At 41.7% G+C, this 26,333-nt stretch overlaps 1 protein-coding gene across 3 annotated transcripts in view; it reads right to left on the bottom strand.

The window, feature by feature from the left end:
* Positions 1-11,495: 11,495 nt before the first annotated feature.
* TPX2 (TPX2 microtubule nucleation factor) overlaps positions 11,496-26,333 on the bottom strand; it is a 59,558-nt gene continuing 44,720 nt past the window's right edge. The window contains exons 13-18 of one of the 3 annotated variants that reach the window (XM_027078636.1): positions 22,060-22,155; positions 20,859-21,035; positions 20,280-20,426; positions 15,698-15,809; positions 14,861-15,027; positions 11,496-13,459 (exon numbers count right to left, since the gene is read on the bottom strand). In XM_027078636.1, coding sequence (XP_026934437.1) covers positions 13,349-13,459; positions 14,861-15,027; positions 15,698-15,809; positions 20,280-20,426; positions 20,859-21,035; positions 22,060-22,155 — 810 coding nt within the window. In that variant the 3' untranslated portion in view covers positions 11,496-13,348. Of the gene's footprint in view, positions 13,460-14,860; positions 15,049-15,697; positions 15,810-20,279; positions 20,427-20,858; positions 21,036-22,059; positions 22,156-26,333 lie in introns of all 3 variants that reach the window. The other 2 variants (XM_027078634.1, XM_027078635.1) reach the window with 2 other exon arrangements.

Below are 26,333 nucleotides of genomic sequence, written 5' to 3' on the forward strand. Positions count from 1 at the left end.
AGATGCGATTACAGATGGGGAAACTGAAGCTCAGAGAGGTTAAGTAACTGACCCAGGGCCATCGGGCTTGTAAGGGACTGAGCGGGGATCTGAACCCAGGCTCTCTGAAAGGAGGGGAGCTCCCATTTTTTGAGTGCCTCCTATTATTAGCTTTATCCATATTGTCTTAAAACATCATCTTGATAATAACTCTGTGAGGAGATTTCATCCCATTTTCTAGATGAAGACGGGAGGATCAAGAGTAACTTGCCAAAAGTCACTCCACAAGGAGGAGAGTTGGGCCAGAAATGTGCTTCTTTACAGCCCCAAAGTCGTCTTTCTTGCCTAAAATTTCCCAGCCTGTGTCTCACCCCATCTCCCTGCTGGGTACTGGCTTTATGGGTCTCATAGCATTCTGAAGGTTGAAATGCTTCCTGCCTGTGCCTATGATCTGGAACCCCAGTCTTCTATTTGGTTGTCCCCACAGGACATTCTGGTTTAGCTTGAAATGTCGGACCCCCTCTTCTGAGCTCCTTCAGCTCCAGGCTGATCTCACCGTTGCCACTGTCCGGGAGCCCTTCGAGGGCAGGGGCTGTTATGATGCTCACGTGTCCCCGGCACAAAGTGTCCTTGCCAATCAGTGTCTGATGAGTATCCAACTGACTAGCAAGGCTCTGGACCGGGTTCTACCGTGATGGCCCTTGCTGATGTCCTCTCGCTATGACTGTGGCTATCAGTACTGATCACTTATTGAGTGAGTGCCCATGAAGGGCCACTAAGGGCTCTGCCAAGGGTTTTGCCCAGCTCATTGGATCTTCACAAAGGACTCTAGGGGCCAAGTTCTAGACCATGTTAAAGATTCGGAAAAGCTCGATGCTGAGAGAGGGTAAGAGGCTTGTCCCTAGAGTCACACAGCTATTGAATAACTTCAAACTACCCAGATTCATATCCAGAGCCGCCTCCCAATGAGACCAAAATCCAGGCTGGGACAATATAAGGGGTTTTAATTGCTGCACTTGTTACTGTTATGATTCCCAAATAATAACTAGCATTTCTTGAACTCTCATTAAATGGACCAGGCCCCGTCCTCACACTCCATGCTTACCACAGTCCTGCTGAGCAGTGGTTGAGGAACTCTGACAGTGAAGCTCTCAGACTAATGACCGTGAGGCTTGGGCAAATGCTTTCTCTAGTCTCCTCATCTGTAGGACGAGCACCTCCTTCACAGGGAGAGATATGTAAAGCATTTAGAACAGTGCATGGGTACTCAGTGAGTGCTGTATAAATGTCAGCTATATCATCCCCATTTCACAGATATGAAAGGAAAACTGAGTCACAGGGCAAAGTCACAGAGTTGGGTTTGAACCATCTGACACAATGCTCAGCTCATAACTACTCTGCCCCACTGCTCTCTCCCGGAATGGCTGGGAGCATTTAGTGAGAACATGTATGTAGAGTGCTTGGCATGGTACCTGCAGCACTGTGTGTGAGGTCTCCATAATGTGGACACCCAGAGGGCTCAGCTGTCCCTGCAGGCTACTCCACAGTCCCTCACGCTGAGATGAGAGCCTGGCCTGGTTCCGGATCCACAGGATTACCTGCAGCTTACTCGCCCGCCCGCTGGGGCTGAGCTCAGCTCAGCCAGCTGCTCCCTGGGAGTCCCCAAGCTTCTTCTCAGAGCTCCCTTGGAGGCGCGGGGTGGGGGAAGGGTGGCACAGGGAAACCTCCCCCACCCAGCTGGGGGCTGCCAGAGCCCCTGCCCACCCTTAAGAAGGGGCTTTCCCTCCCTGCACCAGCTGTGCAGCCACCCTCCTTGCCTCTACAGGGGCAGGGCAGGAAGTGGGACAGTGCCAGGACCAATTAAACCCGCCAGGGGAATTAAGGTCAGCAGGATGCAATTATGCCTGTTGGATTTAACAAGGCAAGAGGGAAGGTTTCTCCAGCCAGGGTTCACGGCTCCTTAGGCCTCTTGCCCTGGAAGGCTCTGCATTCCAGAAGCCTGGGCTCCCAGGCTCACCCATCCCTGGGAGAATTCCTGGGGCGTGGAGGGGTTAACTCCACTCGGGCACTGCTTCCCTGGCTCCTGGAGGAAACAGACCCAGCCAAGAGGCTTTAAAAAGGACCGGCTCAGAGGAGACATTTCCTGGCCTGACCCTCTCCCTGCTCGGCTGTGATGGAAAATCCAAGGAGTTGAGCAATGACCTTTCTGACTCCAAAGAAAGCAGCCAACTCCCCTCACGACTTTCCCCCCAGTCCTGATATGGGAGCCACTCGGGGCTGCTTTCTCCTGCTCTCTCCTACCTTGGGCCCCTGAGCCTTGGGCTTTGGCAGTACCAGCCCCCGGGGAAGCCCTGGTAAGGCTGCTGTCCTTACCGCGTACCCGGTCCTTCCCTCCAAGGCTGGTAAGCACAGATGTATGGACATTCTGTGTGGCCAATTGGATGTAGATTTCTCTGGAAGTTCGAATGACACTGTTCCAGCCCAGAATTTGTAGAGTTTTATCGCTAAGATTATTACTCAGTGCTCTACTCTGTGGCAAGGAATAAACTGGTCACTCTGGGGACACAGAGATGAAACTGGGGAAAAGCTATAGAATCACCATGCAGTGCATTTTAGGTGAAAAAAGACTGTAAGATCATTCATGCAGTGGGTCCTTTTTTGTTGCTAAAAATATTTGTAGAGAAAATATCTGGAGGCATATATATGTATACACACACACACATACAGGTGTGGGAGTAGAGATGATTTTTATGCTTTGTCTGGATTTTGCAAATTTTTTTGAAATGACTATTTGTAACTGTTAGGAGATAAATATTAATTCAAGACATAGTAATATGGATACAGCTTTCTACAATTCAAGACAGAAAATAAGAGCTACACATGAGATATGAAACACTGTAGGGTCTCATAGGCAGAGTCTTTGGGACTGATGTTCAGCGCTGACTTCTCAGCTGAAGGCATGGCTGCAGCAGGCTTTCTCAGTGCCTAGGGCCCAGAGTTTAAAATGAAGCCTCCTGCAAGTAGGGCCCCAGGAATCTGTCCTTATAACCAGCATTTCAGGCGGTTTTCATGCACACCCCAAATCTGAGAACCTACGAGTCAGAGGGCCAGCTTTGAGGCAGTCCTGAGGCAGCTGGCAGGGTACTTCCAGGACACATATCCTTCTAGCCTGGGCTGTGTTCTCAACCCTGATGCACGTGGGAAATGTCTAGAGAGTTTTCACAACTTCTGAAGTCTGAGCCGCTCCTGGGCTCAGATCATTAAATCAGCGCATTTGGAATGGGGTCCAGAAAGTTATTTTTCAAACCTGCCCAGAAGATTCTGATGAGCAGTCAGCGTTGAAAGCCACTGCTCTGAGGTTCTCCCAGGGCAGGAACTTCACCTGTTTCCCTGGAATGCACCTGCAAGTTAAGGTAAAGCGGTACACATGGCAGGTGTTCCCTTCTGACTTGTACTGACTGTGTGTATTGTCCCAGTACCTGGGGCCCTGGGGATCAGGTGCCGGCTCAGAACAGACAGGGACCAAGTCAGTAGACCTCATATCCCAAGGACCTCGTACAAAAAGTGGTGCTTCTGATGTTAATAATAACAGTTGCTAATATTTATTGTGCATTTACCATGTGCCAGGCAAAGATATTAACTCCTTTAATCTTTATAGCAACATTATGAGGTAGACACTATCATCAGTCCCATTTCCAAAAGGAAAGTGAGGCACAGAGGAGTAACTTGCCCAAGGTTTCAAAGGTAGGATTCCAGTGGGACCAGAATTTACACCCAACCCATCAAGCTCAGAGCTCTCACTCTTGATTACTATTCCATACCACAAAGTAAATGCCTGCTGAAAAATGAATTCATGGGTGAGTGAAGAATACTTAGATTATGTCACAACTTGGTAGCCCCAGGGCCTGACATTCAGTAGGTGCTCTGTAAATGTTGAAGAATAAACGTTCCTACTTTGGTAGTGTCCTGGGACAATGAGAAACCAAGACCGGCCCCTCCTTCACTCTTTCTCCCTCTCCCCCATCGCAGCCCAACTTCTCTGCAGCATAAACAGCGAAGCCAAAAATAGCCATCTAATGATGTCAGAGGAACAAGGTCATCTGAAAATTGCCCATGGCCACTGGACACCTCCCTATAGGATCAAGTAGCAGGAGGGTACCCCAGGATGGTGCAGCTGTTCCAAGAACAGGAAACGTCCCAGGAGCAGACTTGGAAGCACCACCTCATGAAGGCAGGGCCCGTGGGGGCGGGGGACAAACGCAAACACAGAAAGAAGCAAAACCCAAGTGCAGAGTGCAGACCCTGGAGAGGAGAGTAACTGGAGTTTATCTGCACTAGAAGTCACTCCCAGCACACGATCCTAGGAAACGGCTCAAAAAGGGGGGAAAGCATGTTCTATCCTGGTAGGCTTCCTGGCCTCCACTGTGCTATTTATAACACTTCAGGCTCGTCTGCAGAACTGGGTTACCATATAAGCCAGGGGGTGTATGGCAAGCTCTGAGAGGCTGCTGGGAGAAGAGGGCCCTGTCTGGGATGGTGAGGGGGGTCCAAACAAAGGATGAGGAACGGGCCAGGGCAAAGCACTTCTGGCTGCAGTCACTTGGCACTGTGACCACCTCGGCTATCATTCAGGCCTGCCGAGGCTTGTGACTTAATAATTGACTGACAGCTGCCACATCCCTGATAGGAACGCAAGCATCCGGCAAGGACCCAGACGGCTGCTGGGTGAAACTGAGGAGAGAGAACCTGCTCCCAGCCTCTGGGAAGCGTAGCTGGAGGTTCCCACAGAAACGTCAAGAGTTCAATGAGGGCTACAGCCCAAACTTGCTCCAAAGTCCTGAGTTGCTGGCCCTGGTGGGTGACGGAAACAATCTCTTCTTCACCCATGGGGCTCTTTGATCAAGTGTCACTCAATTCCCAAAAGAGCTAGGCCCTATCCTCCAGGAGCTCCTAAGAATGTCCATCCATCCCCTCAAGGGATGCAACTGGCGTGGTGGAACGGGCACTTGAGGGCACAGACTTGGGTCCAAATTCTGACTCTGCCACTTACCAGCAGTGTGACTTTGGGAAAGTAACTTAAACTCTGAGCCTCAGTTTCCTCATCTGTCATATGACTTGTTGGAAGGACATATGGAAAAGCATTCTTCCTTCCATCTTTATTTTGGTAATAGAGTCTTGGCTGAGGAGATAAACACTTACTCAACAAATTCAGCAGCTCTCCTGGGTAACACGAACAGGCTGCATAAATGTGACTCCCCAGGGAGCTCAGAGGAGAGGCATGCTCTTGCCCTCCACAGGGCTCTAGTTTGGCCTGCGTGCTGAGGCTCACAGGAGAGAACAGCTGCAGGCTCCCTGGTCCATAGATAGGGACCTTTGAGTTGAGAGACCTGTTCTCCACCAGGACATCTCCTGACACAGTGGTCCTCACACTTGGGGGTGCATCACAAACCCCTGCAGGGCTTGTTAAAACACATTGCTGGGCCCCAGGTCCATGGTGTCTGATTCAAGAGGTCTGGAGAATTTGCATTCTAGTCCCAGTGATGCTGATCTTCTGGTCTGCAGGACACTCTGAGGACCACCGCCCTAGAGAAAAGTCCCCCAGCCCAAGTTGCTGAGCTTCCTAGCCTGCCAATTCCTACCCATTTTCCTGGGTCCTCTGGGTAGGAGGAGTGTTTTGGTATGTATGTGAGGAAAACACAAACACTCAGACCCAGCAGTGGTCAGTACAGCTAATGTTTCAAGGAGAGGGAGAGGCTCAAAAAGTTGTTTAGCGAAGGTGGGCAGATACTGACAGCCCCTCCCAACTCCTACCTGTCTGCTGTGTTGCTTCGCATATTAGTTTTCTATTATGCGAAGTGGTAACAAATTACCACAAGAGAGAGAAAACGGCTAATGGGCAAATAAGAATCAGGGAGGCTACAGTGTAGACATCAACCTCCAGCCCAGTAAGAATGAGATTTCTAAAAGCTCAACTCAAATCCCTCGCCTCTTGCTTGCACCAACTCCCACGAGCCTCCTTCCTGAGGAGCGTCCCTGCTCCTCTCGCTGATGGCTGACTAGCAGCTGCTGGCCCTGTCTTGTCAGTTTGTTAGCTTTGGATAAACAGCAGGGGCTTCTGGCAACCCCTGATGACACATACCCACTGACAATTAATATAGTGAATATACGACTCAAGCAGGATCACACTGAGTCACGCTGGCCAACAAGGATGAATAACTGCCCAATGTGACAGTCACCATGGCTGCCAAGACTTGCTTTTGGGTCATTTTAAAGCTAGGAGCAAATTCTCATCCATGGAGCCAGAGGAAAGATCCTTTCTAGAAACATCATTTTAAACTTCTAAGATAAAGAAATTGAGACTCACAAAATGCAAATGACATGCTCAAGCTACTCTCCCAATCCCCAATCTAGGGTTCATTCCACTAAATAATTTTGTGCCCCTCAGAACCCTGTGACAATTATCTCAAATCAACCCAAGTCCTTTTGACCACAAACATTATAAAAACTGAACTGCAGCAGAGAGAAACAGAAGAGCTGCAAGGTAAGGTGACATCCTTAAAATGCCAACAATTAAAGAACGGATACTAGCAACCTTACATCTTGGAAAAGCCAAGGATGGGAGGGACTTCCTTGCTGTAGTCTGTTAGAATTCATTGAGCATTCTGTGCTGCTTTTAACCAGTTCCAAGGTCAAGAGAAACATCAGAAAATATGTGCGTGTGTCAGAGGACATTATTCAGAGATTAGTCCCCTGGAGTGATCTGGGCTAGATTTCCGCTTCCAGAACAACCCTTGGAAAGTCCTCCTCAACGAGCTAGCACACTGGTCTCCAACATACTTCACTGACGTTCAAATGGAAATCTAGGAGCAGGGAGCTTACTAGAGGTACCCTCTTGCAGTGACTGAGCAGCTGACTATAGAAAAATATAACTGTTAAAGTAGGGCTAATGTGGTTAGAACAAATTGCCTAGAAAAAGAATCTGAAAATATTCAAGCTGGAAAGAGCCTTATTTATCTTTCTAATTCAATCTCCTCTTTGACGATGTGGAAACTGAGGTCCAGAAAAGGGGAGTGCCTTGCTAAAGGTCACCCCGTGTGCCAGTGCCAGGAAGGAGATTATATTTCCTGCCTCTACTCTGCCCAAAAGACACATCACAGCTCAGCTAGAGTTAAGAAAGACAAAGGGCATTCCCTTTCAAATGTGGTCTGAAGGCTTTGAGACATCAATCTACTGTGTAAGCCTGTCTTAAGATGTAGAATTCCAAGACTTTAACATAACTAGAATTCTCTCCAGAAAGGCTTTGCTAAATGCCAATAAACTTTTCGCTGGGCACCAATCCTTATGTCAGCCAAAAGGAGGTTTCCAATTTGCAAATGCGTATGCCAGGATGATGTCATTAACTACGCTTTTGGGAGGGAATTATATTTTCTTTTAATACTTTAATTACAAATATTGACTAAGTGGTTTGAAACAACCATTTAAAGTTTAGAGAGACATAATACATTAGGGGGACAAAGAAATCTGTCTTATAAATAGCCTAGGAAAATCCTTTGCAAAACAAATATTTTCAATGGGGAGAAACAAACTCTGGACGATGGAACAGTATGCTGCTATTAAAATTGGTATTTACAGAGTATGCAGCAATATAGGAAAAATATTTGAGCTACTACTCTGCTAAGTTAAAAAAAAAGCAGAATACAAAAAATATATATACATAAACAGAAAACCCCTACAATGTAGAAAAACAGACTAAAGTTCTATGTAAGAAAATATTATACAGAGAAACACCAGTGTTCAAGGTGGGTGAGGGGACCACAGATTTTTTTCTCCTTCCTCCTATTACCAGGTATTTCCTGAATTGTATATAATTAACAATAAATCCCAATTTTATAAACAAAAACACTGCAAAACCCTGTTGAGATTTTCGTATAGAGCAAATTCAAAGTCACTTTCTAGTCCCTTAGTCTGTGTAAGAGAGTGTGCCTGTACGCCGTGAGTAGAGGATGTCAGTGCCAGGCCAGAGATTTTTCATCGTTCCTTACCACCAAGCTTGACAATGCTGCCCTAAACTGCTTTTCAAATTACAATTTATAACCACTGACTATTTAGTATTTGACCCACTGAAAAATACCTCTCCCACCCTTGCTCCTGAAAGAAGCCCTGAGAATACCATCAGTGCCGAAATAAGCTAGGCAACAATTCTTAACCCGTTCACACACCTGCCTGTGAGGTTCTGGGATACCAGTCCCATGGGTTTTGGCAGATCACGCAGGCCAGGTTTTTACTTCCCTTCTGTTTAATAAAATTTTAAGAAAAAGAGAGAAGGCAGTTGATGCCTTCAGGTTAGGCTTAGTCTGGTGAAATAATTCCTGATAAAACCTAGTATTTCCCTAAGCCCCTCCAACTATGGTTTCTCCAAGTACAATGTTAGCATTTGTGAAGCCCTTTCAGGAAGCTGATACCTTCAGCACATAAGAGCCATGCTTTGACCGCAGCCCAGCCTCATATTCTCTTGTAAGGAGGAGAAGAGCAAACACCATCAGACATTTCTGTTTTTGAGGTCAGTAACCTTCACTACAGCACTAGAAAATAGAGTGGGTATGCAGGAAGACAAAAACAAGGAAAAAGCATGTTTTTGTCCCCAGGCTTTTCTGTAGCAACTACAATGGCTTAAGCTGGATAACAAATTGTCCTCGAATTCTTGGCATTGGAGCAAACATGTCAGCTCCCTGGTTATGCCTTCGTCACTGCTCAAAGTACCACACACTTTAACCCTCCTGCTCTTTCCATAGGCCTGGGTTTGTTCCGTATCCAGGAAACTTTATATGTTGTCTAAACTGAGCACCCCAGCAGGCTGCAAGGCAGATGGCAGCTCAGGATTCAGAATGTTGACCAATTCCTACCTGGATCCACACCACCAAGCTGTACTCAGCCTGCCTGTGCAGAAATAGGAGCTCAGCCTCGTGGCTGACAGCTTTTTTAACTGCTACTCTCAGCAATGAGGAACTTCCCCAGCAGACAAGATTCAGAAGGGAACTGAAAAGGAAGCATATCAAGAGTGACCTAAGGGGATACACAGGTTTAACCAGATACTCAAGCCAATGAACCCCCAAGGCTCAGCTAAGCCAGGAGGAATTAAAAGAGCAGGCTTTGCTGACCTGACCTCGAGCCTTTGGGACCTGAGATCACTAGGCCAGGACATCTAGACCCCACACCAGGTCTGCCTCCATGTCACTAGATTCTCATAAGAGGCTTCATACTTCAGCCAGGGAGAAAGCTAGTACATGCCTAAGGTAGTGCCTGAACCACATTATTCAATGGAGAACACATATGAAAAGAGCAAGCTACAGAGTGTAAATTATGACACTATTTGTTGAAAAATAAGAGGGAGCAGGTATGAATACATATAGGCTGACGCCATCTCTGCAAGGGAACACACCTGGCAGCACCAACTATCTCTAAACCCCTTTGTAGCTTTCGAATTTTGAAAGCCATGATATATAACCTTCAAAGAACAAATTAAAATTAAAGGCAAATGCGTAATGCTATAATCTTATTGTTATAAAAAATGCTCTATAAATCTGTGTGTGTACATAAAAAACATTCTGGAAGAATACACAACTGGTAATACTGGGTTACTCCTGGGGAATGGGAGTGGGGGAAGTAAGAGACTTTCGTGTTTTGTTTTATACAGTCTGTATTGTTTTGTTTCCAAAAGGCAGTACAGTCAGCCCTCTGTATCTACAGGTTCCATATCTATAGATTCAACCAACCATGGATCAAAAATATTTGAAAAAAAAAAAAAGTCCAGAAAGTTCCAAAAAACAAAACTTGAATTTGCTGTACATGTGCAACTATTTATGTATAATTTACATTGTCTTTACAACGATTTACATTGTATTAGGTATTATAAGTAATCTAGAGATGATTTAAGGTATATGGGAGGATGTGCATAGGTTATATGCAAATACACCATTTTAAATGTGACTTGAGCATCTGTGGAGTTTGGTATCCACAGGGGGTCCTGGAACCAATCCCCTGTGGATACTGAGGGATGACTATACTACTTTCATAATTTTTACATAAAAAAAGAAACACCTTTAAGAACTGCAGTCTCACCTCCAACAAGAACCTCTAAACTCCTCCTGCAGCATTTTTTCTGTCTGTCTCATGCTACTCAATCACATCTTATCCTGTGTTACAATTGTTTGTGTATAAGACTTATCTATTAAATGCTGGAGCAACTGCCACTGCAGTGTGTCCACCACTCAAGCTCCACTTTCCAAGGACAAAATTCTGTGGAAAAGAACTGTTAAAGCATAAAACAGCAGTCAAAACGGGAACAAAGCAATTACACAAGAACAAAATGATCAACCAAATTAAGAGTGAAAGGTAATCTTGTATTAATTAGCACAAACTGTTAGCAATGGGGAATCATGACCAAGTCAAAACAACACTGAAAACAGTCCTTCCCAGCAAGTGTGGGAATTCTAACAATCTGAATGTGCACATGTGCTAGGAGTTTTGCAAAACTGCCAAGCAGATTGTGGCAGCCAGATTTCTCAGTAGAATTCAGTAAATCCTATTAGAGGACATGTTCTTTGTTTAGGAAAATTCCAGGGTGACCTCTGAGTGTTGAAAGAGAAGCTCTCTCTTGGACAAGGCTTGAGGGATAAAGAACCTGAATTTCTCTGTAAAATAAAAGCAGAGTTTGAGTTTCAGGGGAAACGGGAGGCTGTCCTAGAAAAATGAAGGTCATGTGAGGTGGTCCAGAAAGAAAGGGCTCAATACTAGACAGGTTGTGCTGAGGAGGAGACCACCAGGAAACTGGGAAATTCTGGGAAGCAAGGGCATCTTAATTTTAAAAGCTATTTGCTCTGAAATAATATAATCCCTCTCTGTTGCCGTAACAGACTGCCAAACAATATCACCCTGATGTGGGTGTGTCCAGAGGGGGCAATCCAGAATGGAGCAAATGGGGTGGAAGGATCCCACAGGTCCATAATTCTCAATACGTAACACTCTTTCTAAAACCCTCAACTTGAGGGCCAGATTTATTCTTCTACCTGAAACAAACAAAAGAAAAAATGAACAAAATATATGAAAAAATGATACTAGGTGGCAATATATGAATGACAGTGAACTATTAGAGAACTGCTGATACATGGGAGAGAGAAAAGCTACAGAGGAAAGACACAGAGAGGGGATTAAGAGATGAACAGAGAAAAACCAAAGCAAAAGGTGTTCAGAAAAGGAAGTTGTCCCACCCCCATCCAGAGAATCCACAAGAGATATGAGGACTGGGGTAGAACTGGATTTTTCACAGCACAAGGGATGGAGAACTCTATTTCTGTTTGAGGCTGATATCTAAATACCATCCTTATCTACCCCCTCTCTCTCTCTCTCCCCACGTCCAATCTGTTAGCAAGTCTTGTCAGTTACAGCTTCAAAATCCATTCAGAATCCAACCATTTCTCATCACCTCCACTCTACCACCCTAGCCCAGGCCACTATCAGCTCTTACCTGGACAACATCAAGAACCTCCTCACCTTCCTGTTTCCAATCTTACATGCCCCCAAGTCCCCATCCTACTCTATTTTCCACACAGTCAGAGAAACATTTATCACCTGACAGAAGAGGACAGTTACTTGTTTATTGTCTGTCTCCCCTTCTAAAAGGTAACCTCCATGAAGTCAAGGTCTTCTATTTCTGTTCATTGCTATATGCCCAGAGACTAGAATAGTGCCAACGTATATATAGTTAGTACTGAATCAATATTTGTTAAATGAACTACACAAGTTGTTATGGAACTGTACACCACATATCTCTAGGAAATGAATAAAGGAACTGCACTTTGTATCACTCTGTGGGCCTTCAGGAGGCCCAGGGATCTGCAAACCACATCTTGCTTTGTTGCCTGTCACTAAATCTACAATGGCTTGTACATAATGGTCACTGAATGAATAAACAAAAGGAATATAACATAGGTCTAATATCATATATAGTGCCTAGGCCTAGCCTGGGCAAAAGATGGATGCTTTTATATCTCGTGGCACAGGAATAGATGACTGGTACAGAGTAGAGTTCATAAACAATATCAAGTCTAAAAGAAAATACACTATTGATAACATGGACCTAGCAAATTCTGTGCCAACTATGAGAAATACAGATATGATTAACATAATTTTTATCTTCAAGGACTAACATAATTTTAGTTATCTTCATCTCTACTAGCTTGTAAACAAGTACAAGTAACTCAGTGGTATAACTGTTCTACTAGAGATATACATAAGAAACATTTGGGAGGCACAAAGAAGGAAATCTTACCTTACCTGAGGAGGTCAAATGGTCAAGGAAAGATTTACGAAAAAGATTTTACTAGAGCTGAGTCTTATAAAGAAGAGTTTACCAGATGAGAAAAAACACATTTAGAGAAGAAGGCACAGTCTGTTTTGAAGGCATAACAGGCTTCCAGAGTGGTTCCTAGGAGGGAGTTAACAAAATATGGAAGGATATTCTGTCATAAGACAGAAAAGTCACAAAGCTCTTTCCTTTAAGGACAGAGCCTATGCTTTTAAAAGTTCCTAGACCCTCCTCTCAAAGTACCCACTTCCCCAATAAGATGTGACCTCCAAAGGGGGAAAGATTTAAAAACATCAAATAACAAAATCAGGGAGGGAAGACAAACATATTTATTCCAGTCTAGGTCACTGGAGGACTTAAAACGTGTACTACTCAGCGCCCCCTATTATCATCTGCACCAACAAGGGAAGAACGTGCCTGAACAGCAAGCTCTACCCGAGGCCAGCCGATGACTGCTGTGAGGTTCCCGTCAGTCAAGTCTCTTCCTCGTCATGCAGTTAATGAGGCTTCCCCCCTCGTAGCGAAGGGCTCCTTAACTCTAAATTCATTTTGCACAGAGAAGAGGAAAGAATCTGACATACTACTGATGGTTCCTCATTTAATTCATGACTTAAATCCTATCTCAGTATTTAACTATCTTTATTTTCTGATTAAAATAGGAAAAAAAGGGGGGTGGGGGGTAAGGGCAACAGAAATTACACTGTACTGATACAGAGACTTTAAATTCTAGTCAGAGTTAAGACCCATATTAAAGGTCAACTGATGGTTCCAAGGAAATAACTACATGGAGTCTGGTTGAGACATACATGAGTTGAGTCTCATTATTAGCCACAATAATGTAGGAAAACAGCTCTCAATGAAATTGGAGTCCACACTTGTCAGGCATGGGTAGGAAAAAGCCTGGAGAAATGAGTTCTCTCCATGCCCCTGTGACAAAGAAGGCTCCTGGTTTAATGGGAAGAGTAGCTCCGGTTCCCAGACGGTGTCCACAGCTCAAAGCCGAGTTTAGCAGTGGAATCGAGTGGAGAACTTAGGCGATACAGGCACGGTCAAGGGCTGGTCACTTGACTTGACTTCCACACCCTGGTACCTGCGTACTGGATTTGCCTTGTGTACCTGCAGAGTGAGAAAAATAAAGTTACCATTGATAAGGATGTTAGAGAACTACACTTATGGGTGTTTTTGCTCCTCTTCTTGAGAACATTTTTGTATAGTTTTGCAAATCCCAGTCACTAATTTGGGGGTTGGTGGGAGGCAACAGAGTCTAGCAGCAAAGCACAAGAGCTCTGGAGCTCAAGTAGGTTTCTATTCAGGTCTTGCTGGATCCCTCAGCTTGCACCTATCTCCAGTTTGACTGTTCAGTACTAGGGTATAACGGGGCTGTACTCAATTGCAGCAGAAAGAAGATACATGTTAAGAATCTGCCAGAGTACAATCTTAAGATTATTGAGTCTTAATATTCACCAAAAGCATGGACAAAAATAAATAAATAAAATAAAATAACCAAGAAAGGTTGCCAGGAGAAGGCATGGTCCCATCCATCCTTCTTACAGTCTAAAATCAACCCTGAATCAAGCCAGATTAGTAGAGAGTTCTATGATACAGACAATCACAAGAGGCAGGATTCAAGTGCTGAAGAAAAGTCAAAACACTTGAGGCTGGTTTTGTGAGTACATCCAATCAGCATACGGTAGCTTGGATTTTGTCAGGAAACTAGTCCCTTTAATAGTTTGTCCCTAGAGCCCTCCTGTGGCCAGTCATCTCTACCAACAGCTGTATCAGCTGCTGGCTTAGCACTTTTAGACAAAACCTCAACAACTTACATATTGCTATATTCATCCTTTTACTAAGCATATGAAATTCTATCTAAAACTGTGTTCTTCCTTATTAATGTAGTTAATGTGGCTTGCTGCCCTCCTAGTGAAAGGGTCCTTAACGTGAATTAAGCTTTCTTTTTGGATAACTAATATTTAAATCATTATCTAGTGTTAACATGGAAGGTCACCTGGACTGATATGCACTATAACTCCAAGGAATTTGAGTCAAGTATTAAGAGGAAAATGAAAATATAGTTGTCACACAATTCCCACATCCTTCCCTACCTATGTATTCTAATTGTAAAACACATTGGTTTCCTTAAGCCTTAAGGCAATAATAAAAAGTTAAATAAAGAGTCCTACAAATATATCACTGTGCACTGGTATAGCACCTGATGTCCTCCTTATTTAGACCCCTGGAAGAAATTCTGACTGAATTCAGGATCAAAGATAAATGTATTTGTTAAATAACTAGCTTGTTTATATCACTTAGCAGATCCATGGATCACAATGTATACATCCTTAGCCTCGTTCACTCCTCAACTTTGTCACCACCCCTGGTTTGTCTGACTTCTCATTTTCACTCAACTTTGATGTATCCTTGGAGGCCACCTTAGATCCTTTCTGGAACAAGGCAAGGTACAGATAAAACAAAACAGACGCAACCATGGGTTAGTCAGTGCTCATGCTGCCCAGTTACCAGTTCTTTCCGTAGTCTGGCCAGCTCCTCCTTCTGTTGCTCTTCCTCCTGTTGCCTGGCCTCCTCCAACTGCTGGGCTTTCTGGGCTTCCACCTCAGCCATTCTCTTCTCCAGCTCCTGCCGCTCCTTGGCTCTCTTCTCAGTGGCCAGCTGAAAAGTTTCTTGAACTAGAGAACCAGAAAGGCCCTCTGAGTACAGAAACAGAGAGAATATTGGTGCACAAGCAAGACTTGCATAAACCTAGCCCCACAGATCCAGCAAGTGATAGATATGCATGGCAACAGAAAGGTGGACCTCTAAGGAAGCCTAGTTGGGAGAAAGGTGGAGTAAACCACATACAAAAAGTCCTAAAATTTTAAGGACCCCTATAAATCATTGGAAGGGCCCCTATAAATCATCTAATTAGGAGAAAAGCATGACCTACACAGGTGAAGTAGCTTGCTCAAAACTACATAGTGATCATGAGACAGATTTAGGAAAAGAATCCCACTTTTCTGAAGCGCTGCCCAGGGCTTAAGGAATCAAATGTTTTCTATCTAAGGCTTGCTTTAGGGTGAACTCCAGAAAGAAGTCCTGGCTCTCCCTCACTTACCTGCTACTCTCTGGGTGGGGAAAGTAAAATTGTTGTTGAAATGCCAGGTGTTTGTTCTATGAATCTGACCCCAACACACTCTACAGATCAACATAGCTGCTGGATTCAATAAAGAGCTAGGGGAGAAGAAATTAGATCGCCTACAGGCAGATGCTTCTGGTTGACACAGCATTGTACTGGCACAACTGAGTCCCAGGAAGTCTAACCATTCTGCCCCAATCCCCCAAGAATACATAAAATACTACCAGTAAGGGATTTTTTCTCTCTCTTAGGAACAAAGGGCTCCTGGGAGATGACGGTGTTTGGACGAGCCTTGAAGCAAGCTGCTTCTTTCTGCTGTTTTAGTTCTTCCTCCAGCTATGAGAAAGAAAATCTGTCAGATAAGCAGCCACACTACTTTCCATTACTACCATCTCAATGACTCAAGTTCGAATGTTTCTGAACAGTTTCATCTACAAAGACAGCAGGTGATTTAATCTAAACTCAATTAAAATCCCTTTTACATTAAGTAGATCAGACTAACAACATCTGAACCCACTGAGAACTAGAAAATACCTTGAAGATACTTTTAAGGCCTACTTAACATCACAAAAAGTAAACAAGTAGACATTAATATACCCCTGGATGTGATCACCTGTAAAGTATTCTCCCTCCCAATCCCCAAAAGAATCTAACCAGAATTTAGTCAAGCCTCTGGATCTGACTATTCATTTATAGGAAATACAGGAGATAGAGGAACATATTAATCAACACATTGGGAATACAATGAGCAAAACCCAGATTGTAATACCTATAGGAAAACTCTCGCCACTATTACTCAACATAGTTTTGGAAGTCCTAGCCAAGGCAATCAGAGAAGAAAAAAATAATAAAAGGAATACAGACTGGAAAAGAAGAAGTAAAACTGTCACTGTTTGCAGGTAACATGATACTATACATAGAGAATCCTAAAGATGCCACCAGAAAACTACTAGAGCTAATCAATAAATTTGGTAAAGTTGCAGGATACAAAATTGATGCACAGAAATCTCTTGCATTCCTATACACTAATGATGAAAAATCTGAAAGAGAAATTAAGGAAACACTCCCATTTACCACTGCAACAAAAAGAATAAAATACCTACGAATAAATCTACCTAGGGAGACAAAAGACCTGTATGCAGAAACTATAAGACACTGATGTAAAGATGATACAAACAGATGGAGAGATACACCATGTTCTTGGATTGGAAGAATCAACATTGTGAAAATGACCATACTACCCAAAGCAATCTACAGATTCAATGCAATCTCTATCAAATTACCAATGGCATTTTGTACAGAACTAGAACAAAAAATCTTAAAATTTGTATGGAGACACAAAAGACACCGAACAGCCAAAGCATTCTTGAGGGAAAAAAACAGAGCTGGAGGGCTTCCCTGGTGGCGCAGTGGTTGAGAGTCCGCCTGCCAATGCAGGGGACGTGGGTTCATGCCCCGGTCTGGGAAGATCCCACATGCCGCGGAGCGGCTGGGCCCATGAGCCATGGCCGCTGAGCCTGCGTGTCCGGAGCCTGTGCTCCACAACGGGAGAAGCCACAACAGTGAGAGGCTTGTGTACTGCACAAAAAAAAAAAAAAAAAAGAAACAGAGCTGGAGGAATCAGACTCCCTGACTTCACACTATACTACAAAGCTACAGTAATCAAGACAATGTGGGGCTTCCCTGGTAGCGCAGTGGTTGAGAGTCCGCCTGCCGATGCAGAGGATGCGGGTTCGTGCCCTGGTCCGGGAAGACCCCACATGCCGCAGAGCGAATGGGCCCATGAGCCATGGCCACTGAGCCTGTGTGTCCGGAGCCTGTGCTCCGCAATGGGAGAGGCCAAAACAGTGAGAGGCCCGCGTACCGCAAAAAAAAAAAAAAAAAGACAATATGGTACTGGCACCAAAACAGAAATATAGATCAATGGAACAGGATAGAAAGCCCAGAGATAAACCCACGCACCTATGGTCAACTAATCTATGACAAAGGAGGCAAGGATATACAATGGAGAAAAGACAGTCTCTTCAATAAGTGGTGCTAGGAAAACTGGACAGCTACATGTAAAAGAATGGAATTAGAACACTCCCTAATACCATACACAAAAATAAACTCATAATGGATTAGGGACCTAACTGTAAGACCGGACACTATAAAACTCTTAGAGGAAAACATAGGAAGAACACTCTTTGACATAAATCACAGCAAGATCTTTTTTGATCCACCTCCTAGAGTAATGGAAATAAAAACAAAAATAAACAAATGGGATCTGATGAAACTTAAAAGCTTTTGCAAAGCAAAGGAACTACAAACAAGACGAAAAGACAACCCTCAGAATGGGAGAAAATATTTGCAAATGGAGAAAGGATTAATCTCCAAAATATATAAACAGCTCATGCAGCTCAATATTAAAAAAACAAACAACCCAATCCAAAAATGGCCAGAAGACCTAAATAGACATTTCTCCAAAGAAGACATACAGGTGGCCAAGAAGCACATGAAAAGCTGCCCAACATTACTAATTATTAGAGAAATGCAAATCAAAACTACAATGAGGTATCACCTCACACCAGTTAGAATGGACATCAAAAGAAAATCTACAAACAACAAATGCTGGAGAGGGTGTGGAGAAAAGGGAACCCTCTTTTTTTTTTTTTTTTTTTGAAGAGGGAACCCTCTTGTACTGCTGGTGGGGATGTAAATTGATACAGCCACTATGGAGAACAGTATGGAGGTTCCTTAAAAAACTAAAAATAGAATTACCATATGACCCAGCAATCCCACTCCTGGGCATATACCCAGAGAAAACCACAATTCAAAAAGACACATGCACCCCAATGTTCATTGCAGCCCTGTTTACAATAGCCAGGTCAAAGAAGCAACCTAAATGCCCATCAACAGACGAATGGATAAAGAAGATGTGGTACATGTTTACGATGGAATATTACTCAGCCATAAAAAGGAACAAAACTGGGTCATTTGTAGAGACATGGATGGATCTAGAGACTGCCATGCAGAGTGAACTAAGTCAGAAAGAGAAAAACAAATATCGTATATTAACACATATATGTGCAACCTAGAAAAATGGTACAGATGAACCAGTTTGCAGGGCAGAAAGAGAGACACAGATATAGAAAACAAACGTATGGACACCAAGGGGGGAAAGTGGTGGCGGGGGGTGGTGGTGGTGGTGGTGTGATGCACTGGGAGATTGAGACTGACATGTATACACTAATATGTATAAAATGTATAACTAATAAGCACCTGCTGTATAAAAAAATAAAATTCAAAAAAAAATGGATGAAAATTAAAAATGAAATTCTATAAGGTCACCTATAACCCCACCATAAATAACTATTATTAACATTTTAGTGTATAACCCCTTTCATATCATATACATGTAAACACATATACTTTTAAAATAAATGGTCATATTATTCATATAAAAAAACCTATAGGAAAATCAAACCAGTTTATTCAACATATAAAAAGCAAGTAGAGCAGCCTTTAGATTAAAAGGGATTTAGAGATTTATCAAACAAATATAAAATGTGGACCTTTTCTGGATCCTGATTTGAACAATTTAACTGTTTAAAAAATGAGAGATTAGGGGATATATGAATGCTGACTATTTGTCACTATTAAGGAATTACTGTTAATCTTTTTAAGTGTGATAATAGTATTGTGGTTATGAAATTCTTTTAATCCTTATATTTTAAAGTTACACATTGAAGTAGTTTTGGATGAAATGAGATGACACCTAGGATTTGCTTCAAAGTAATCTTGTATAGGCAGAAGTATCCAGTATAGAGATGAGTAGGTAGAAGTGAGATGAAATAAGATTTTCCATGTTTTGATCCCTAGAAAACCAGGTGACAGTTCATGGAAGTTCATTATACTATTCTACTTTTATGTATGACTGAAAAACTTTAAAAAATCTTTTTGTGATGGAAAATATACAGACATTCTATGTCATGGTCCTTGAACGAGAGATTCACTACTGCTTCCAAAGCAACTGTCCTAAGTTCTCCTAGAGAACAGTACCAACAGGGAGCCTACATTTAGTTACTTAAGCAATCATATCTCTTGGGCTTCAAGAGGGATGACTTTCTACAAACAAAGATTAGGCCAGAGCCCCTTTTGGACAGAGTCCAGAATAAGAGACAATATCAATACTGACAAATTTAGGGATTCAGGAGATTATTTTCCAGACAGGGCAGAATTAGATCCAATTAAACCAGCCAACAACCAATTGACTGTTTTAAATCACCTGTCATCTATAAAGAGCAAATAGCACACTATGTTGCAAAAACAACATACCATATTAAGAATCTATTCTCACCTCTCAGTTTCTTATCAAAGCACCAACAGAAAGGAGTGAACATTTAATGAACAAGTCTAATAAATGGAATAGATGAGATCTTTAAGAATCTCCTGACACAAAAAAAGCCTAACAGTTCTCACATTCCCCAGGTGATCACTTACAGCAGAGATCAGCAAACTTACGCCGCAAGCCAAATCCAGTTTGCAACCTCGTTTTGTATAGCCCTTGAGCTAAAAATGGTTTTTATATTTTTAAAGGGTTGAAACACACATACACAGAGAACATGTGACAGAGACCACCTGCACAGCCTAAAATAACACATAGCAAACTTTTTTATAGAAAAAGTTTGCTGACCCCTGATTACAGTGACAGCCCCTAAAATAATCCAGTATGTTAGTTCCCAGAAGTTCAGTGTAGTGGGTCTACCTATTGTAACAAATCAACAATCAAACAATTCACATTTTAGCTGCTCTCCCCAGCCCCACCTGGTGCTTCCAAGTCTGTGCCTTCAGAGCACCTCTTCTGTCAGTCTCAAAGCAGAAAGGCTCAACCTGGGTTGTATTCTTCACCTTCTTCTCCGGCAGGTTAATGGTGTCAAAATGAGGCAAAGGAAGCGCCTTGAATTTGGGCACCTAATAGAAAAGAAAATGTAAGATTTAAGATAAGGTCTTTCTAGTCAGAAAGCAACAACTACTCCAGAATATTTGGATGAATCTAAAAAATAGGAAAGGCCAGTTTTCAAAGCAGCTTGGTGTAGCAGAAAGAGTATTGGGTTCAAAAGGAAATCAAGGTTTTCCTCCCAATATTGCCAATGACCAGCAGCATGATCATGGGCAAGTCACTTAAGCTCCCTGTGCCAGAATGGCACTTAAATAGCCTTATGAAGTATAAATAGGGCAAGTAATTTAATGGCACTTTAAATTACTTGCCCTATTTATACTTCATAAGGCTCTTAGAGGGATCAAAGGAAGTCAGTGATTTATAGTTAAAAGTGCAACATAAAAGATTACCTTTGAGGGATCAAAGAATAGTACTATGCTACTTGGAGAAATGGAAACACCTACCTCCCCTTTCTGCAGTTCTTTTATTTTCTTCTCCTTCTGTAACTGACGTTCTTTGTCTCGAGAATCAAAAGAGAAAGGGCATATTTCCACAGTTCTCCCCACTGGGATTTGGGGCTTAAAAGGCATTCCAAAATATGGCACAGGTTGAGCTCTTATCACTACTGGCTCCTCCTCTTCCTAAAGAAAAAAAATGCAGTTTAGAAACAAGATTCCTCGCTCTCTCTCACCTCCTCTGAATGTGGAGTCAGAAGACATTATATGAGAGAAGTCATTAATTAAGGCAAGTCACTCAACCTCTCAGGTGTCTTAGCTTCCTTTTCTATCAAAGAGGAGTATCTACCAACTCTCAGGGGTGAAACCAGTGTGAAAGCATTTGATAAACTAACATAATTACTCTTAAAGGATCTAAAATTTTTCACAGGAAGGTTGTAAAAACTAAATGAGATCAAACAGTTTGAATAAAATGAAGAACAGAAGAAAAGTACTAACCAAGCATATACCTTGGCCTCTTCTTTGACCCAGACTTCAGACTCCACTAAAACATGTGACTGGGAGTATTCCCAGTTGCCAAACCCAGAATAGGACCAAGTAAGTTGATTGGATTCAAGCTGGTAACATAAGATTACTGTGTATTTTAGTTTCAAATGAACCTATAAAAAGGCTTATGCCTGAGATCTGCTGTAAAATTATCCTAACTCTGGATATTTATAGATAAAATGGGGGATGTAACAAGAAACTAGCCTGATCAATGACAGTTTATATATTCCAACTTCATGAACCATCACCACACAGTCACCTTTGCAACCCTTGGATTAATGGAGATAGTTAAGGACAGGGTGGATGTAACTGCTTAGTATGAATTTTAAAAGTCCCTCACTGAATGGTGACAATAGCTGGGGCAAAATAGAGTATAGGTCTTGGGAACTTTTGATCCACATTACAACAGGGTGATTTCCAATGCAACAGAAACAAACATAGCTCCAATAAGTTACAACCAGTTACCACTGAAAGCCAAAAGATTCATACCCTTACTAACTACTTTGTTCTTGGAAGAGCAAAAACAGATGATCAATCATTCATACCCATTGTTAAGACAACTCCAGACAAGAGTGATGGCCTTTGTATTCCACTAAGTTTAAGAAAGAATAATGCTTAGATTGATTATGTAGAAGGAGTAGAAACCCCCATCCCAGGGAATCACCTCATCTTCTCTGGTGGGCATTCTGATTCTGTTCTTCAGAGCAAAGGCCGGTGACTTGGGGACAGTGATTGGAAGTACTTTCTTTTCAGGAACACCCTGGAAGGAGTAAGCAACTCAATTAGATATCCTAGAACAATCTATACTAGGCTGTGTGATGAGATCAATCCCTTTCTTAGAAGTTCACATATCAGGAATCAAAAAAAGCTAGTTATTTCAGTATGTTGTTAACTTATCCAACTAAGACTGGTATGTATTAATGCTCCAAAGGTGGATTAACATGACAGAAGAACAGCAAATAACAAAAACATAGTTTGAGTTGCATATTCAACAAAAATAGGATTCATCAAAATCTTTTTGGTATTTATGAAAAACACTACAAAATAAACTGTCAATATTTTATTGTTTCTCTCCCATTTTATACCCCAATCCCTTAAAAACAAAATCAAAAAGGACTTCCAAATGTTATCTAGGAAAAGAATAGATACTGTCCATTCTCTTAAACCTATTCCACATACATCTCTAAAATAAGAACTTATATTTTAAAATATTAACCTCAAAAGGCAAATGGAAAAAAGTATGGGGCAAGGGTTAGCTTAATTTCCTTTTGCCAAATAACTGGACAAAGAACAAGCAGTTTACAAAGATATACAAGAGGCTCAATCTCAATAATTTTTAAAAATATAAAGTAAAATAAAGTATTTTTCACCTACAAGACTGAGTAATAATTAAAAGACTGGTTAATACCAGTGTTGACAGGTGAAGAGAAATGGGCACTCCTATACAGTTGGGTAAGGTACAGAGCACAAATTGGTACAAACTTTAGGAATTAGCTACTAAATCTTTAAATGGTTATACTCTTTCACCCAATATTACATCTCTAGTATTTGATCTCTAGTTTAGTTTTTAGGTATATTTCAATACAGCATTTTTAAATTTAAATGAATAAAAAAATTGCAAATAACCCTATTACCTATCAAAAAAGAACTGGCTAAATCCTTTCTTAAATTGTGGTACATAACTAATTGTGGTACATGACTAATAAGAATCTACTGTATAGCACAGGGAACTCTACTCAATACTCTGTAATGACCTATATGGGAAAAGAATCTAAAAAAAGAGTGGCTATATGTATAACTGATTCTCTTTGCTGTATAGCAGAAACTAACACAACACTGTAAATCAACTATACTCCAATAAAAAATAATTTTAAAAAATTGTGGTACATCCACACAATAGAATACTATAGTCATCAAAAAGAAGAAAATAAATCTTTATTACTGACAGAACAGTATTCATAATGTTGAGGGGGGAGGGACAAGTTGCTGAAACAAAAAATACTATTATTAAATATTATTTCTGTGTGTTTTTAAGATGTCTTTTAAGAAAAACAAATATATGATATCACTTATATGTGGGATCTAATTTTTTTTAAATGATATAAACGAACTTATTTACAAAACAGACTCACAGATCTTGAAAACAAACTTATGATTATCAAAGGGTGGTGGGGACAGGGATAAATTAGGAGCTGGGGATTAACACACACACACTACTATATATAACATCAATAATCAACAAGGACCTACTGTATAGCACAGAGAACTCTGAATATTCTGTTAATAACCTATATAGGAAAAGAATCTGAAAAAGAATGAATCTATGTATATGTATAACAGAATCACTTTGCTGTACACCTGATACTAACACAACACTGTAAATCAACTATACTCCAAAAAAATTTATTTAAATAAATTAACTGAATTGAATTAAATTTTTAAAAGATACTTGCGCATATACTAAAAAAATAAAATAAAATGTATATATAATTAATCTAAGCATAGAAAATAAAATATGGAAAGAACACCAAGCTGTTAACTCTCACATATCTTTGAGGGTAGATTAAAAGAGGGATTTAATTTCTATATTCCTTAATTCTAATACATTCAACTTCTCCAAAGATTTTTTCCCCCTTTGTGATTCCAAAACACTGCCAACATCTCAAATCTTTTCAGACTGAATTATGTATACCATACTATGCACATCATTCAAAACTAACATAATTCTAACTCTCATAGAGTTTACACTATCATGAATCTGGCAATTAACCCTAACTGCAAAATGGTATCTCTAGGGCTACCGTCCTGCATGAAGTGTATGACCAGATCAATTTTAAAAAATCGGGCTTCCCTGGTGGCGCAGTAGTTGGGGGTCCGCCTGCCGATGCGGGGTACGTGGGTTCGTGCCCCGGTCCGGGAGGATCCCACATGCTGCGGAGCGGCTGGGCCCGTGAGCCATGGCTGCTGAGCCTGCGTGTCTGGAGCCTGTGCTCCGCACAGGGAGAGGCCACAACAGTGAGAGGCCCGCGTACCGCAAAAAAAAAAAAATCAAAACAACCTTGAGACATCCTCAGTAACTCCTTATTTCTTATACCCACATCCATATGCTGGCCCCATCAGCTCTCTATTCTGCTTCCTCTCTAACTCTTCACTGTCATGACACAGGCCACATCATCTATTGCCTGTACCATTCCACTAGCCTTCTAACAGTCCTTCAGCTTCTCTCATTCCACCAGTCCATCTTCTTATACAGTGAGAAGATTTGATGTTACTTCCTAACTTAAAATTCTTTAATGGCTCCTACTGCCTACCTACAAAAGTATAACATATTCCTTGGCATGAAGTACAAGGTGTTTCATAATTTGGAACCCTGCCTGACTTTCCAGGCATATCTCTTGCCCCTCTTTAGGCATCACCCTCCATCCACAATGAACTACTAACAGCTACCAAAATTTAACACAGGTTCTCATCACAATGCAATACCTTTGCTTATGCTCTCTCAGAAATGCTCTGGCTGCTTGGAAGCATCTAACCCTTCTTCTCAAGCCTCCACTAAAGCATCGCCTCTCTGATAAAACCCTTCAATAGATCACTCCACTCCTCCAGACCTCCTGACCCCACTCTCCCCTGTATATAGTCTATCATGGTACATATGAAACTTCATTGCACTTGTTTATTTAGGTATTCATCTCCTCCTGCTAACCTATGAGTGCTTTGAGAGTGGGGACTGTTATTCCATCAACCCCTAATACCTAACACAGACCTTGGCAAGCATAAGGCATTCAGGAAATGTTTGTTGAATGAATACAGTAAGCATGAATAACAGAATTTATACCTTGGACTTGAAGACTCTTGGACTCTAATTTATACCCTGGGAGACTTCTTAATCCCAACAATGCTGCAACTGCTCCAAACATGTTTGGAGTATCTTTCTTGGAGTGGCCTTCAAAGCCAGTTTTAGGGCCATGCAAGGCAATTGCTCAATCTTTACTTTTAATTAAGCAAAACTGTTTCCAGCTCTATTATTTTAGACTATTCAGAAGTTTTAGTTCCCAATGACTTTAGACCAGCCCCTAAGAGCAAATTAATCTTTAAAATATGAAGACTTGCCATCGTTGAAGAGATCCAAAACACTGTGCCACAGGATCCAAGACCAGTGGCTTTTCCAAAATGCTTTCTATAATATCAATCTTTGGAAAGAATTAATACACTCTCAAGGTGACCACTGTAAAGGGAATGCTCATTCTGCTGTGAAAGTTCTCATACATTTTCTAAAGAAAACCAGAATCACTAGTATAGTAAAATTTAATACAGCAGAACTTGTAATCAGAATGACAAAAGTCTATGAAGTGGGTTTCCAAATAATGCTTGCCAGAAAATGACAACAAAAATCTGTTGTTCTACAACATCCTGGACACCTGTGGACACCAGCCTGTAGCTCGAACACAGTCAAGGATACGCGGTAATAGGAAGTACACTGAGCAAGGAGTCAAGAGGTCTGTTTTAGCCCGGCTCTGATTCGAGTCTGTACAACCTGTATAACATGAGATAGCCTTTTAGTCCTTGGTTTTTTTCCTTTCATAAAATATAGTAATTGAAATAAATATCTGAGGACTCAGTTTTAAAATAATGCCACTTTTCCTATTTTTCCCCTCTCTCTGCATCCTCCCAACAGAGAGATGTGCATTTTAAAAGAAATCTCTAATAAGTAAGCCATGAAAGAGATATTTACGAGTAGGATCAATCCTCATAATTACTTGGGGGAGAAGGAAAGGTGATTTATGAAAATCAACCTTGCAGCAACTATTTATCCACACCCCATCTCCACTGCAATCAAAGCCAATAGGGGGCTCAATCGGAAATAAAGAAAAAGACATTGGGTTTCTAGAGACAGAGAAGGCTTCTTGTTTTATTATTTTAAGGTTTTTTAGTTATAAG

Source organism: Aethalodelphis obliquidens, unplaced genomic scaffold (assembly GCF_003676395.1).
Source record: "Aethalodelphis obliquidens isolate GAN/ISIS:26980383/991018 unplaced genomic scaffold, ASM367639v1 scaffold42, whole genome shotgun sequence".
Classification (NCBI taxonomy): Eukaryota; Metazoa; Chordata; class Mammalia; order Artiodactyla; family Delphinidae; genus Aethalodelphis; species Aethalodelphis obliquidens.